At 51.3% G+C, this 13,245-nt stretch overlaps 1 protein-coding gene across 13 annotated transcripts in view; it reads right to left on the bottom strand.

The window, feature by feature from the left end:
* The window catches only part of LOC149352481 (voltage-dependent calcium channel type A subunit alpha-1-like), a 501,434-nt gene that overhangs the window by 418,210 nt on the left and 69,979 nt on the right, over positions 1 to 13,245 (bottom strand). For 7 of the 13 annotated variants that reach the window (XM_089581660.1, XM_089581661.1, XM_089581668.1 and 4 more), the window contains exon 1: positions 265 to 479. The exons of 2 other annotated variants lie outside the window; for them this stretch is intronic. In XM_089581660.1, coding sequence (XP_089437786.1) covers positions 265 to 347 — 83 coding nt within the window. In that variant the 5' untranslated portion in view covers positions 348 to 479. Of the gene's footprint in view, positions 1 to 264; positions 480 to 13,245 lie in introns of those variants that run through there. 4 more of the 13 variants (XM_089581672.1, XM_089581662.1, XM_089581670.1 and 1 more) reach the window with 1 other exon arrangement.

The following is a 13,245-nucleotide window of genomic DNA, read 5'->3' on the forward strand; positions in this document are numbered from 1 at the left end:
AATCTTCCCCGGTTCGCGTGCTTCCACAATGTGCAGTGAAGGCCGTACTGCTAGCTAGTACGCTTCCTGCAGCGCCCCCAAAACCGCCCACCCCTTCCCCAGCGAAGGCGACGCAATACACGCCGCGGGGGCACGGCATCTCCAACCAACTGTCCATTGTGTGCGGGCGCCAATCCGTAAATGTCTCCCACTGCTAGCGTGTCCGGCGTGGCGCCGGCGACAGCGGCGGCGGCGCGCAGCGCGCAATAGAAAGCGGCGGCCTACCTCTGGCGAGCCCGGAGGCGACGCTTTCGGCGCTCGGATATCCGCTCGCGCACCAGTCGCGGGAAGCGCAAGAAACCCGACATGTCTTCAGCAGTGCCACGTGTCCCAGCTCCCGGCGCGTACACACTGTCGGGCGCACCACAACACAATGCAGCGTCGCCGCAGCTGTGGCCGGCGCAGCCCCCGCGGCCATTGTTCCCGGGCTGATGCGCAAGAGGGACCCCGCAGCGCATCCACTCCTGGATGTCACGGCGCCGCCGCCGCGTCACGGGGCTCATCGCGCGCAGCTGAAACATTAGCCGCGCGCGGGAAAGCGACACCGACGACGGGAATGAAATAATAATAACAATAACCGAAAAAGAAATGACGAGAAGAGCGACTCCGGAACGTCAGATATCAACAGGAAGGCGAGCGCGCCCGCCACACACTGCGCAGACAGGAGCGCTCCAAACGCCCTGCGACGCTCTTCTTTCCGCGAAAGAGAATACACTGCATGACGCATTTTTAATTGGAACTGTTGCTCGCTCGTGCGCGTTCGAGAGGTGTTTTGAAAGGGGCACAGAAGCGTGTTAACTAACACGCACTATACTCGTCGCGTCACCTGGTCTCCGAAGAACAGCACAAAGTGCCTCCTCGCATCTCCCATGCTTTCTCGCCTGCACTCCGGACTGCTGGAGCATTGCATTCTGAATCAGTTTAACGACACGTCAAAAACACTCGCCCCGCTGTTCTGCGGACGAAGGAGGTCGAGACTAGAAAAAAAAAAAGTAAAACGAAACACACCACGCGATCTCGGCTGCTTTATTTCTCTTGAACTCCGACACCGGGCACTGAAAAGTTCGCATCGCACGCGTCGGCAGCGGCATCAACAAAACGCAGATTATGAAAGGAAAATAATTTTCTCCAACTTCCATTTGTGAGTTTGCAGGGTTAACGGCGACAGCCGCGCTTTACGTCGACTGCTGCACTTAGTAATTCCTTTTGCTTTTTTTTTCTTATTGATTTCTTCATTTTAGTTTAGCTTTTTCTTTAATGCGTGTGCATGTCAGCCGTTACGCTGGCGGCTTGCTTGCCTGCGCACGAAACTGGGCTGGGATAACGAAGGGGATTCATTCCCAAAGCCTGGTGCGCGTGTGTGCGTCGCTTCAGGCTGCGCAGCTAGCGAAACGCGAAATGACGAGATTCAAAACGAAACGACTCAGTGAGACTGCCGTTTTCTTGTGCCTATGTTCTCTTCTTTCGCACAATCATAACGAGCCGATGGAATCTAATCGAAATTTAGCATGACTTAAATGGCTGCCTGGGTTTTGGACTTCAATACGAAGTTCCAAGCCAAGAGGCAGCGTTGAAAACAGCAGAAACAAAGACCTGTTATGTCTAAAACACCTGTTCAGTTCTTGGCTCCTGCATGGTTACGAAATTGTATGCTGCGCTGCGAATAAAAGCACATCGTTCCTGTGTAGCCTGGTAGAACAGTTCAGCGCACGGAACCATACATGCGTTCGACGTTCCCTCTGACTCGTGGCCCATACTCTCAATAATATCCTTTATCTGCTGCTGCCTTTGGTAAAGCGCAGATGAGGTCGGAGCGAAAATTCCCAATCAGACCTTTGATGGCACCCGTGCGACTCACAGACCTGAGCACTGTGTGAGTATCGAATAGCTCCTCCAACACCTGTTGCATTGAAAAGTTTTGGATTCGAACGCGTGTCGTCTCTGCGCAACTGGCTCCCGTTCTTCAGGCACAAGTCACCCGACATCAGTAACGCACAGCCGTCAGTACTCCTCATTCTGAGTCGACCAGAAGTGAATCAGGGACAAACGCAATAAAACATACTCCAACAGCTAAGACAGATAAGTGCAATGAATGCGCACCATGCGCTGTTTTTCTCAATGGAACGCTTGCGGAATCTGTAAGCAACTAAGAGTCTCGGGAAAACTGTGTGACCCCAGAGAAAGCCACAAATTACGCCCCAGCTCGCCGACGCTGGAGAAGCAGGCCTCTTTAGGAAAGCGAAAGCGTAGACAAATATCTATAGTTCTGCTTACGCCCAGGGTCTGTGTAAACGTTAAGTCGGTTACTTGCGGTGCCTAACACATGGCGATGGGAAATGTTTACCGGCATGTCATTGTGTCTGCCGAAGTTATTAGACCCTGCCAGCTTGAGGCTCAATCGCCACTCGCCAGCGTATTGAAGGGTCCCGAAATTATTAAGCTCTTGCGCTTCTTGGCTTCTTTTTAAAGCCTTCAGAGCAGTTTAAGAAAACGTGCTTGTTTTCCTGCCCCTCGTCTTTTGTCACCAAACTACCACACTGCTGCAGTAGATTTAAAAAAAAAGTTGGAAAGAAAGGAATAAAAGCAGCTCTTGAAATGATTGAAGCATGCACGCTTTAATTACGTTGTTGTTTAGGCGCAGAAGCATCGCAGGTTGAACGCGGACGGCCGGGGAACTCCTAGGCAGGTGTACCAAGATTCAGCAGGAAACAAAAAGAAGCAAAGGTAAATACTCGCATTACTGAGCACCACGTCTACACTCGTTTCGGATGAACATTGCGGCGGGAATGGCGTTCAGGGCGCCTTGTTTTCAGCGTCTGACTTTTCGCGATTATTCGGCTCTCGAACGCCGTCAACTCGGAGAGGCTTATTAACTGGTGGCGCAGCATTTCCTTTCAGCAGCCTTTCAATGGACGACGTCGCTTAGTTTGCCGCAACTCCATTAGCGCCTCCGTATAGAGCCGCAGATTTTCCCGAGCGTCCCCTCTTTCCCCGTGAGCGTAGGAAGCTAAATGGCAAACAGGAGCTGGGACAAGTGGCGCCCAAATAAATGGGAAAGAAGTGCCGCGCGTTTTCAAGAGGGCTTAGGGAGTGCGCATTAAGGACCCCCCACCTCGCCTGCGAACGGGAGCCGCGGGCGCAGCTCGCAGGGGCACAGATGTCCCTCGGCTTTTACTTCACTTTCAATCTCGGCGGTGCGCAGCGGAAAAGGCCCTGCTTGCTTATCCCCTCCAAGAAGCCATTTAAAATACTCAACACGCGCACACTTTCGCCGTTCCAAAAAGAGGGGGAGAAAGGAAGGTGAAATGGAAACGGGAGAGAGGGAGGGAGGGGAAAACGGGCAGGAGCAGGGTGAAGTGCGCAGGCAGATGTAACGCGAGACAAGCGCGGAAGTTAGCAGGGAAACGTTGGAAGACGGCGACCCGGGGGCGCGTAAATGGCGGGATTACATACGAAAAGCGCGGCGCTGGCGGTCCCTCTGCGACTGCTTGCGATGGGCCGCTCTTGGCAGCGTCGCCGCCGAAGCTGCGGCCGGCGGCGGAAGAAGCCCCTCCGCCGAGCTATTTCGGGCCCCGGGGCGTCCAGGTAAACGCGCATCGATCGGCTGCCAATCAAACGGAGATTCCCGGGCCTCAGTCGCTGGCGCCGAGGGCGCGCAACGCTTTCGCCCGTCTCTGCGGCGCTCGTCAAGCGTCGCTGGTCGATGGAGGTAATCGGACGTGTCTTTCACTTGGCCCAGCGAGAGCGGCGAAAGGGATCACGCACAATGGGCGCCAGACGCTCGATGCGCGTCCGCGGGCTGCCCCGGCGGCGGCGGGACCGTCCCGCCGCCGCCGGGGCAGCCCGCGGACGCGTGGGAACGGGCCGCCTGGCGCACGACGTCGCCGACTGGGCGTGGCTGTCCGGCGGCGCGCCCTTCCGCGGGTTCGCGGTGGGACGCGCCATAACGCCTTAATGGATTTCCCTGCAGTGCTTCCTGCCCCCCCGGTCACTCACTCTGAGGAAGGAAGGGCTTTCCTGCTTCGGCATTATTCTTTCAAACCGCTCCTTGAGCCACAGGCTGTGGAAAATATCACTTATGCTCTTGAGCGGAGTTGCTTAAGCACGAAAGCGACAGCAGTCTTTTCACCACGTGGACTCGGCCGATTGCGTTCACGTGCGAACGGTGGCCCCCGAAAGCGCGCAGAGCTGGCTGGGAGCCTTTGGCGCGGCTGACAAGGGGACGCGGTTAGGAAATCTCACCACGCTCAGGTCATATTGCTCAGGTTCGTGACCAAAAAAAACGACAGGAATCTGCGTTACAAGCACAATTGGACAGCTTTCCGAGTACCGCACACGACCCTGCATACAAAAGGCCCTTTGACCATTTTACGATTAATAAACAGGTTGACGAAAGTATAAGACAGTAAGATGGTGTTGTGTCCGTGCATAAGTGACGCTGATCAGTCAAGCTGACCTAGCCAGCTACGGTTTTACGAGCCGTTGTACGCACGCAGCTCAGTATTCACCAGAGAGCACTTGTGTTTGTGTGACACTTCGACTGGTCGGAAGTACGTGCTCCAGGAATCGCTCGCTTGAAACTGAAGTTCCAGATTTTATATGACTGGTACGGGGTCACGCACTGCTTATTTTTTTCTCGTTTTTTTTTCTAGCTATCGTCTCGACGGTACACTGCGGCTCCAGCGCATGGTGGTAAAGGCTGTCTTTCCCCCACCACAGGATGGGGGCTGATCCAGTTAGTGCTATAAACGTCAGTGTCTCGATTCACTCGCTAACCATACGGCTTCTGCCCATGCAGGCTATGCGGCTATACACGAAATTCTGCCCACAACGTTTCCGGCGTTTTTACGAGCCCATTAAATGCTCGCGGCTGCAAAAAGAAAACGAAGAAAAGATCGAAAGAGAGAGAGAGAGCGGAAACACTAAGCAGAAGGTCGCGATACTACTTTCCGATGAATCCCTGCAGCATTCTTGATTGTCTCGAACCGATAGAGATGTCAGTTTTCCCAAAGAAACGTGTCGTGAAAGTTGTTCAGGAAATGTTATGAGATTTTATTAAGGACGCGTTGACGCATGACGACAAGTTGAAAAGACTTTGCTGGCATTGAGCAGCTACCCAACAATATTCTTAGTCTTCCTTCTCTGCATGCTTATTGGCGCATAGCCCTTTCTTCGCGCAACTGAACTTGCATTTTACGTCGCCGCAGTCAGACGAGAGATGCAGCGTCTTTTTGTACGTTGCTGGGACGAAGAGCAAATTTAGGACCGCGCCTGAGTTAGCTCACTGCACTAAAAAAGAGATAAAGTTCCCAAGTCGATTCGCTGGAAGCGACGAGTGAGATCATATCACGCACGTTCCTTGGAGAAGAAAAAAAAATTGCGTGGAAGTGGCGTAAATAAAGGCTATTAGGCAAGTCGCCGTGTGCGGTGGGCTCCAATCAGTGTCGGCGACCTGGGATTCCTCGACTTGCAGTTAAATATAAAATGATTGGTGTTTTCGCGTTTGGCCTCCACGGTTATCGACATGCCTGTACATACCACGCTCTCACGTGCTAGTCAAATGCTATTTGCTGCGGAAATTCAATTACGGTGCAAGAGCTTCTCCGTAAGTGACAACCTTCGGAATGTCAGAAGCCACTGCGTGTCGTTTTGTTTCTTTTTTTTTTGGGGGGGGGGGGGGGGGGAGGGGGGCTCATTCATTTCAACTACAATTGAGGCCACAACAGACCGATGGCTCGGCGTACCTTGATGTCATTCCTGAAGCGAAAAAGTCACGATGGAATAGCCAAGGCCCCTGTAAGGCTCTACCTGTCTTCTTGAGCCCGACGTCAAACTAAAAAGAACACAAAGTAGGGGCGGACCGGAAATAGCGACTTTCGTTCCCCGTCATGACATTTGTTGCGTGCAACCATGCAAGGGCTTCGAAACGGAAAAAAAGGTGATCCGTTTTTCATTTTATCGAAAAGCGTGGCTCCTGTCACAAAGCGACAAAATTTCGCGGCACGGAGGCAAACGTTTCTGTCCCCCACTTCCAGCATCAATCACTTGACCTGACGCCGAAGATAGACGGCTGCTCCTTCATGCCTTCGCCACGGATGTCTGTCGGTGTCTTTCAATTTTGCGGTGAAAGAAAATCGAAAGGGAACACAAGGGGCGCTTCAGAATGTGGAAGCTGTACTGGCACTCGTCTGACTGTATCCTCCGGGACACTGTGATGCTTCCCCGTGATCGTAAGCAAGAAAAAAAGAGAAAGAGATAGCAAGGAAGCACGAAAAAAGAAAACAGAAAAGGGTTTCGCCTTGTCATCAATTCTGCCTTTCTATCTTTAAAGCCGGACCCCGCAATCATGGCAAAGCAAGCTACAAAGGAGCCGTAATGCCTCTCTCGGTCTCGCCCGCCGGCAAAAGGGTGGTGCGCGGCATATCCAGAGAGAGGGGCACGGCGGGACGACACGCGAAAAGCGGGAAACAAAGGGCGATTCGCGCTGTTGCGTCTACACACACATTTTAGGCTGGCGGCATTACACGCCACGGCGCACACCGGGCGCGCTCAGCCAAGCATGAGGTCGGCACGGCTACGAGCGCGCGAACCGTTGCGCGCGGTTGGGAAGAGCCTCGGGTACCGTGGGGGAGGGAGGGTGTCTGCCCCCTCTCGCACCCATCTCCACTTCCACACTGGAGCACGGTCCGTGCGCGCCGCTATAGCTGCCACGCTTGCTACCGCCCACTCCTCACGAGTCGTGAATAATCAGGGCGCGCTTGTTTACGGCGTCTTTCAATTAGGGCTCTCTCGTCATGTACCCTGCTTCTTTCAACATCGATTACGAACGAGGCAAGCGATAGTATGGGCGAGCACTTTTTGACCTAACCTGTCGGCTGGCGCGCGTAGCGCCGACTCGCAAGAAGAGAACTCATGGGGCAGACGTCCGATACCGACGTCTTCTTAAAACGATATTGAATTCTTTGCTGCGGTAGCGAACTCCAAACTGCCGGGGGCGAATTTTTTTAAAACAGTTACACTATCACCCGCTTCTCGCTTTGCGGCGAGATCTTCGGTACAACTCAACCGTACTGTAGTTCTCGCCATGGTTATACACCCACCGCAGGGTGCTCGAGAAAGTGATGCCGGCTTTCACTCAGCAAGGAAATCTACGGTTTGATAGTTTCTTTAGCGTACTGCGAACTTCTCTTTGAATCACTTCATTAGCAGACATTTTAACGCATCAAGGAATAATAGCGCATGCGCGCCTGTTTTTAACACACGCGTCTGTTCGCACTAAGCGGCATAACTGTTGCTGCACATTTTACCTGGATTTTTAAACGATCTGGGTGCAAGCTAACCTGCGTAACGATAAAAAACCCATGCCTTGAAAAGCGTAACCTGCATACATTGTCCCCTAGGTAAAAAGAGAGGTTATCTGTGTTGTTCAGTTGAGGATTTTAGAAAAGGGAGACAAAGAAGAGGAAAATAGGTATATATTCAATGGAATTCAGGGCTTCTATGGGCAATCGGTGTCGAATGGAATTCCACAGCGGTTACGACGGGCGTTTCGAGCAAGCTTTTCTCGCCTGTTATTTCTTTAATCTTTCTGTTATCCTTTCTGATGCGAAATCTCAAAGCCACACTTTGGGTTCTGCTGTGGAAAAGTAAATTTGTTGGGCATAGGATGCCGCTTCTGCAGACCTGATTGATTGAAACCAGGAACCATTAACTAAGACGCGGATCACGCGCGGTCAGGACAAAAAGGAGAGACTGAACAAGCAACAGCAACAAAAATAAATGGAGAGGGGGGGGGGGGTTGGCGACTGACTAAGAAAACAGGGCCATCGTATGCGAAAGGGCGAGCAGGAAAAAAAAGTAAAAAATAAGAAAGGAACCACAAAGCCTCTCTCTCTCTTTCTCTGTCGAAAGTCGTGACAAACATGTCAACGCAGTGGTAAGAAATTCGTCGCCGACAAGAGTCGAAAGAGACACTCTCCAAAGAGGGGGAGCGGAAAGTGCAAGGGTCCACGGGCGCCTGTCGTCTTCGCCGAAGAATCCATCGGCGCGGTGCGCTCGCTGTCGGCTCCTCTGACGATGGGAAGCGGCTACAGCCTGGGGACCGGGAGCGGAGAAACCGTCAATGCTGTCCTCCGCCGGCCTGATGAATCGCTGCGAGGCCTGGACAAACAGAGTGAAAAGCAACGCCGGCGACCGCAGCCCCGGGCGCACGCTCCGCGGCAGGCAGGGGAGGGGCGACGGAGGAGGGGGAAAAAGCGCGCGCCTTGAATTCGTTGCCGGGGCGGCACACGATGCGCTCGAATGGGCCCGGACGCCACTTGGACTTGCCGAAAGAGCACTCAAGCGTCGTCCCGGGCATCCAGCAGGCAAGCCGCGCCGAGAAGGGAGAAAACGCCGCCGCCGCCGCGGGAAAATGGAGCCCCTGTCAAAACAGCTGCACGTACGACAAAACAAATGGTACCAATTTCGCCCACGATACATTCCGCGGTTGGGCATACAGCGGGGCCGAATTCCGATCGATGATTTCGCTCCGGAGATATACGGCGACGGTATAAAGGCGGGAATCAACTAGGGACCGCCTCCTGCTGCTCTTCGCGCGCCTCGCTTCCTAGCTACACTCCCACATAGGAAAAAAAAGAAACAAGGCACAAAACAATACAGAAAAGAACCGAGAGAAAAACAAGACTCTCCGTGAAGAAACGCTTGCCCTTCTTATTAAAAAATTCCGCCACGAAGTTTCCTCCTAATTTTGTCTTCCGTTTCTCCCAATTCGCATTAAAGTTGCTGCGCGCGTTCACGCTATAGGCACGAGTGTATTTAGGAACAGGGTCGTTACCGCTCCCGCCTACTCTTCGTTCTCCTATCCTTTTTACTCTCGAAGGCAGCGAGCGTGCCACAGACAGCATTCCTATTGCCGCCGCGCTTCGGTAACAGAACTCCCGGCGCCTAAACCGCGCGAAGGTTGTCTCTACTGCTTCTTCATTAAGCAATTTCGCGGAGCTAATTGGCATGGACGTAGATTAAGTGCCGCGCTTTTCGCACGAGCGCTTCGGCCTTTTCGGCGTGCCGTAGATTCGCGCCGTTCCGAGACGCGCGCTTTCGCGAAACCGAAGCTATCGAAGGTGTGTTGGGGACACGACGCAAAGTCGCTTGTTTTCTAAATACAGTCGTTGTGCTGCACGTCTCAACGAAATCGGCGTTGGTTCATTTCTCTTCGTTCTCTCCACTGCGGGCGGAAGGCAATGTGGAAGTCTTTTGGGACGAACGGACGCGGTGCAGAAACCAAGGTGATCTCACAAAATCCCCAGGGAAGGCGAAAGAGGGGAATTAGGTTTCGCCGTTTTTTCCTTATTCTTTTTAGGACATGGAATATTTTTCACAGTCACCCCATGTTTAGCACTGCGCTCAAAAGCCTTCGCGAACACGTGGCGAAGATCTTCAAAGCAGGCTGTAGCAACCGCCCATACGGAGTACGCATGTAATGGCAATTGACAGCGCTGCCACCATGGAAAACTGTGCTTTCACACGCGCATCGCACGCCCTTCACGACTAATAGTAGACGAATGGCTCCGCTAGGCCGGTCTGCTGTTGTTATATGTTTAGTTATAGATGTTTTTAAAGCCAAACGCGCTCAACGTACTTTTCACGAATGTGCGCAACAGATGCTGCCCATCCAGTTAGGGCGTCCAACAAGAGAGCGAAGAACAGCGCCACGTCATTCAAGCACCCCGAACTGGACGCTCGTCGTAACGCAAGCCGAAGGGTTCAGGAAGCGAGCGTACCAAGAACACGCAATGGCATCCGGCACGTTATCGAAGAGTTGGTTTGGTTTGGTTCGGTTTGATTTATGGGGTTTAACGTCCCAATGCGACTTAGGCTATGAGAGACGCCATAGTGGAGGGCTCCGGAAATTTCGACCACCTGGGGTTCTTTAACGTGCACTGACATCGCACAGTACACGGGCCTCTAGAATTTCTCCTTCAAAGAAATTCAACCGCCGCGGCCGGGATCGAACCCGCGTCTTTCGGGTCAGCAGCCGAGCACCATAATGTAGTGTGTGAAACCACATGCTTAACCAAGCGCACAACACCTCGACGAGTCTGAGGCGACGCATGAAGGCCTCCACATTGCACCTACCGGACTGTGAAAAAAGTCGGGGGTGTGCGAATTGAAATTTTCGAATACGAATCGTGTACGAATATGTGGAAAAATGCCTTCGAACATCGAATATCTGTTCGGTATTAAAAACATTCAGGAAAAGAAGATATGTATGCAAATGTAGACCTTTTTTTAATTAATGTATAGACTTTGCAACGAAATAATCAAAACTAGATTGACTAGCATCATGCAAAAAAAAAAAAATGTTTTTGTTTCTACAACGTTCTTTTTTATGTCTATTTTTGTGTTTGCTAAAAGAGTGCTGTATTTTAAATGTCGTTTTCTCCGCGTCTGTCGCGGGCGTGTTTTTGTTTCTGCAACGTTCTTTTCATTTTTGCCTTTACTCCTATAGTCCATGGGTTTTCTCAGTATATTGCATCATTTGCCTCAATTACTGTTTTATCTGTTGTTTCTTTGATGTCCCCCCCCCCCCCTACAACAAGGCCCCAGTGGGGGCGCTGTAGGTATTTTGTATAAAAATAAATAAATAAAGAAAGAAATCATGACATTCAGATATATGTATACAGCTTGACTGGACAGCATTGCAGTATGCAATGCGTTATATGGTCGCACAAAATGAGTAACAAGATGAAATCTACGACTGACACATGACCGGCAACTAAAAATAACACAGTGGCTAGTGAAACCTCATTAATTCAGACTTAAAGGGGACTTAAAGGGGAATATGTGAATATGCGAGGAAGCCTTGTGACAGGGCTGTATCGCAAAAAAAGACTGAAAAGCCACGCAACACAACCGCTTGTCCTGCCGGTGACGCCTGGACACACTCCCCCCTTTGAGATCCACATGGGAAATTCCGCAAGCAATCTTTTCCGCAAATCCCAGTTGGCGAAAGCGAGATGGCGGGGCTCGCGCTAGAATAATTGTGAAGGCTACAGGACGAGTGCCATGGGTGTGGTTGCAGGCGCGGGCGCTATTCAAATCGCGTGGTCGGCCATCTTGTTACCATCCGATGTGATATATGGAAAAGCCCAGTTGCGGAATTTCGCGCCATGTCCAAGCCTAGGAGCGTCCAAACGTGAATGGTCCAAGCGAAAAAAGACGTTTTCGAATAAAAAGTGGACGCCTTTTTAATGTTTTTCTGACACTTTAAGCTCTATCTTCGGATAATTTGCCCAGATAGTCCGGATTTATGAAAGCTTACGCGGTATTCGATCGCGGCCGAATATTCGGAAATTTTTGAACATTAAAAATTATCTAATACCAATTTATCAAATCAAATGTGAGCCGAAAAACGGACATGTTCTTTTCATATTCAAAATTTCGAATATTTACACACTCCAAATAAATGGCAGTACAGAATACGCTTTCGTTCAGAAGACGCGTGAAGAACGACCGTACAAAGTGCACCCCGCTCGGAAACAGAGAAAGGGCTTTTTCACAATCAAGGACCGATCATAGTGTGGAGCTTAAAAGACGCATCAAGCCACCTCTTGCTCTCATTGTGCGAGTTCTGAAACGCGTAGCCAACGGGCGAATTAAATTACGGGGTTGGGACAGAACCGCGCTTTAAAATGGGGGCCTCCGTTTAGCATAACAAAGGAGCGCGCCTCGCGTGATAGTCCGCTGCTCGGGATTATGTCAGACCGCCAGGGAAGGTTCCCAACACCGTACGCCCACTCAACTCTTGTCGCACGCGTGCTCTCCGTTTCCGCCCCATGAAAGTGCGGCCGGTAGGGCCGACAATGCCACGCAACCACAGACGTGGGACTCAGTGCGCGAAGAGCCGGGGATGCCGCTGCTCCATCGGACCGAGTGCGAAACATTGTGTGTGTGCGAGAAACAAAATCTCGAGCAGCAACAGAAAACGAGCTACTGCCAGCGCGGAAGAAAAAGGAGAAGGAAATGTACCGCAGTCGAGTCCAGCTGCAGCTTCTCTTTGTTTTGCTTCTTTTTTCTTGCTTTTTCGTGCGAGTGAGCTGGAGGGTGTCAAGCAGTCGCGAGCACCCGGAAAGGAAACGACAGCGCTTTTCAGGAGGGGGAACGCGCGTTGGAGTTCTCACTTGTCTGGCTGTGAGCACTGCGGGAGAAGGAAGCGAGAAAACGGCGGCAAAAAAAAAAGTAAACAAAACGCCGCTTCCGCGGGCGCTGTCCCTTGAAGACGGTGGGAGTTCGACCATAAAACATATTCCGACTTCTCGAATGTTGGCTTGTTTGTGGACGCGCTGCGTCAGCGCGGCTCTTCTCCGCGGCGTACGCTGCTGCTACTTTCCCGTTTCCCGGGAAACGTAACAAGGCGTTAACGACAAAATTTCGCGTTTCTTAATGTTGTGGCATGCCTCGCTGGAACACTATGCGCTCCTTCTTGAACACTCGCCAGGAAAAGATTGCGAGCAAGCGGTCCGTGCAGACCAAACTTTCTCGGCTCGCCTGAGACGCGCAACTTTCGCGTCGCGACGCTCCAGCGGCTGCGGCTAAGAGAATTTCGGTTAGGATGCTCGGAAATTCTTCACGGCCGCTAGTTGAATGCATCGCTTTTCGGAAAATTCTTGAAATGAACTAACAGCAAAGAAAAACCAAACAAAGAAAAAGAGGGAAGAAAGGGCAACGGAGAACGAGTAATTTCATTTTCATGGCAGCTTCGCTGCCACACTCAGGCAAGTGGCTAAGCCCGGTCATGCGTATGCCGTTCGTTGCGCATTGATAGGTTGCCATGGCCGCGCGATGTCCTGCTCCCATATACGATTTGTTCGGGTCTTTTCTGCGTTCGAAATAAATGCATTCATTTCTCACTCCCACAACAGACGACTTTCTTTGCTTCTTTCTTTCCTTCTTTCTTCCTTCTTTTCTTTCTTTCTCTCTTTATTTCCTTTTTTGTTTCTTTCTTTCCTTCTTTCCTTCTTTCTTTCTTTCTTTCTTTCTTTCTTTCTTTCTTTCTTTCTTTCCTTCTTTCTTTCTTTCTTTCTTTCTTTCTTTCTTTCTTTCTGTCTTTCTTTCTTTCTTTCTTTCTTTCTTTCTTTCTGTCTTTCTTTCTTTCTTTCTTTCTTTCTTTCTTTCTTTCTTTCTTTCTTTCTTTCTTTCCTTGTT

Source organism: Amblyomma mixtum, chromosome 3, assembly GCF_055824585.1.
Source record: "Amblyomma mixtum isolate Tamu chromosome 3, ASM5582458v1, whole genome shotgun sequence".
NCBI classification, from domain to species: Eukaryota; Metazoa; Arthropoda; class Arachnida; order Ixodida; family Ixodidae; genus Amblyomma; species Amblyomma mixtum.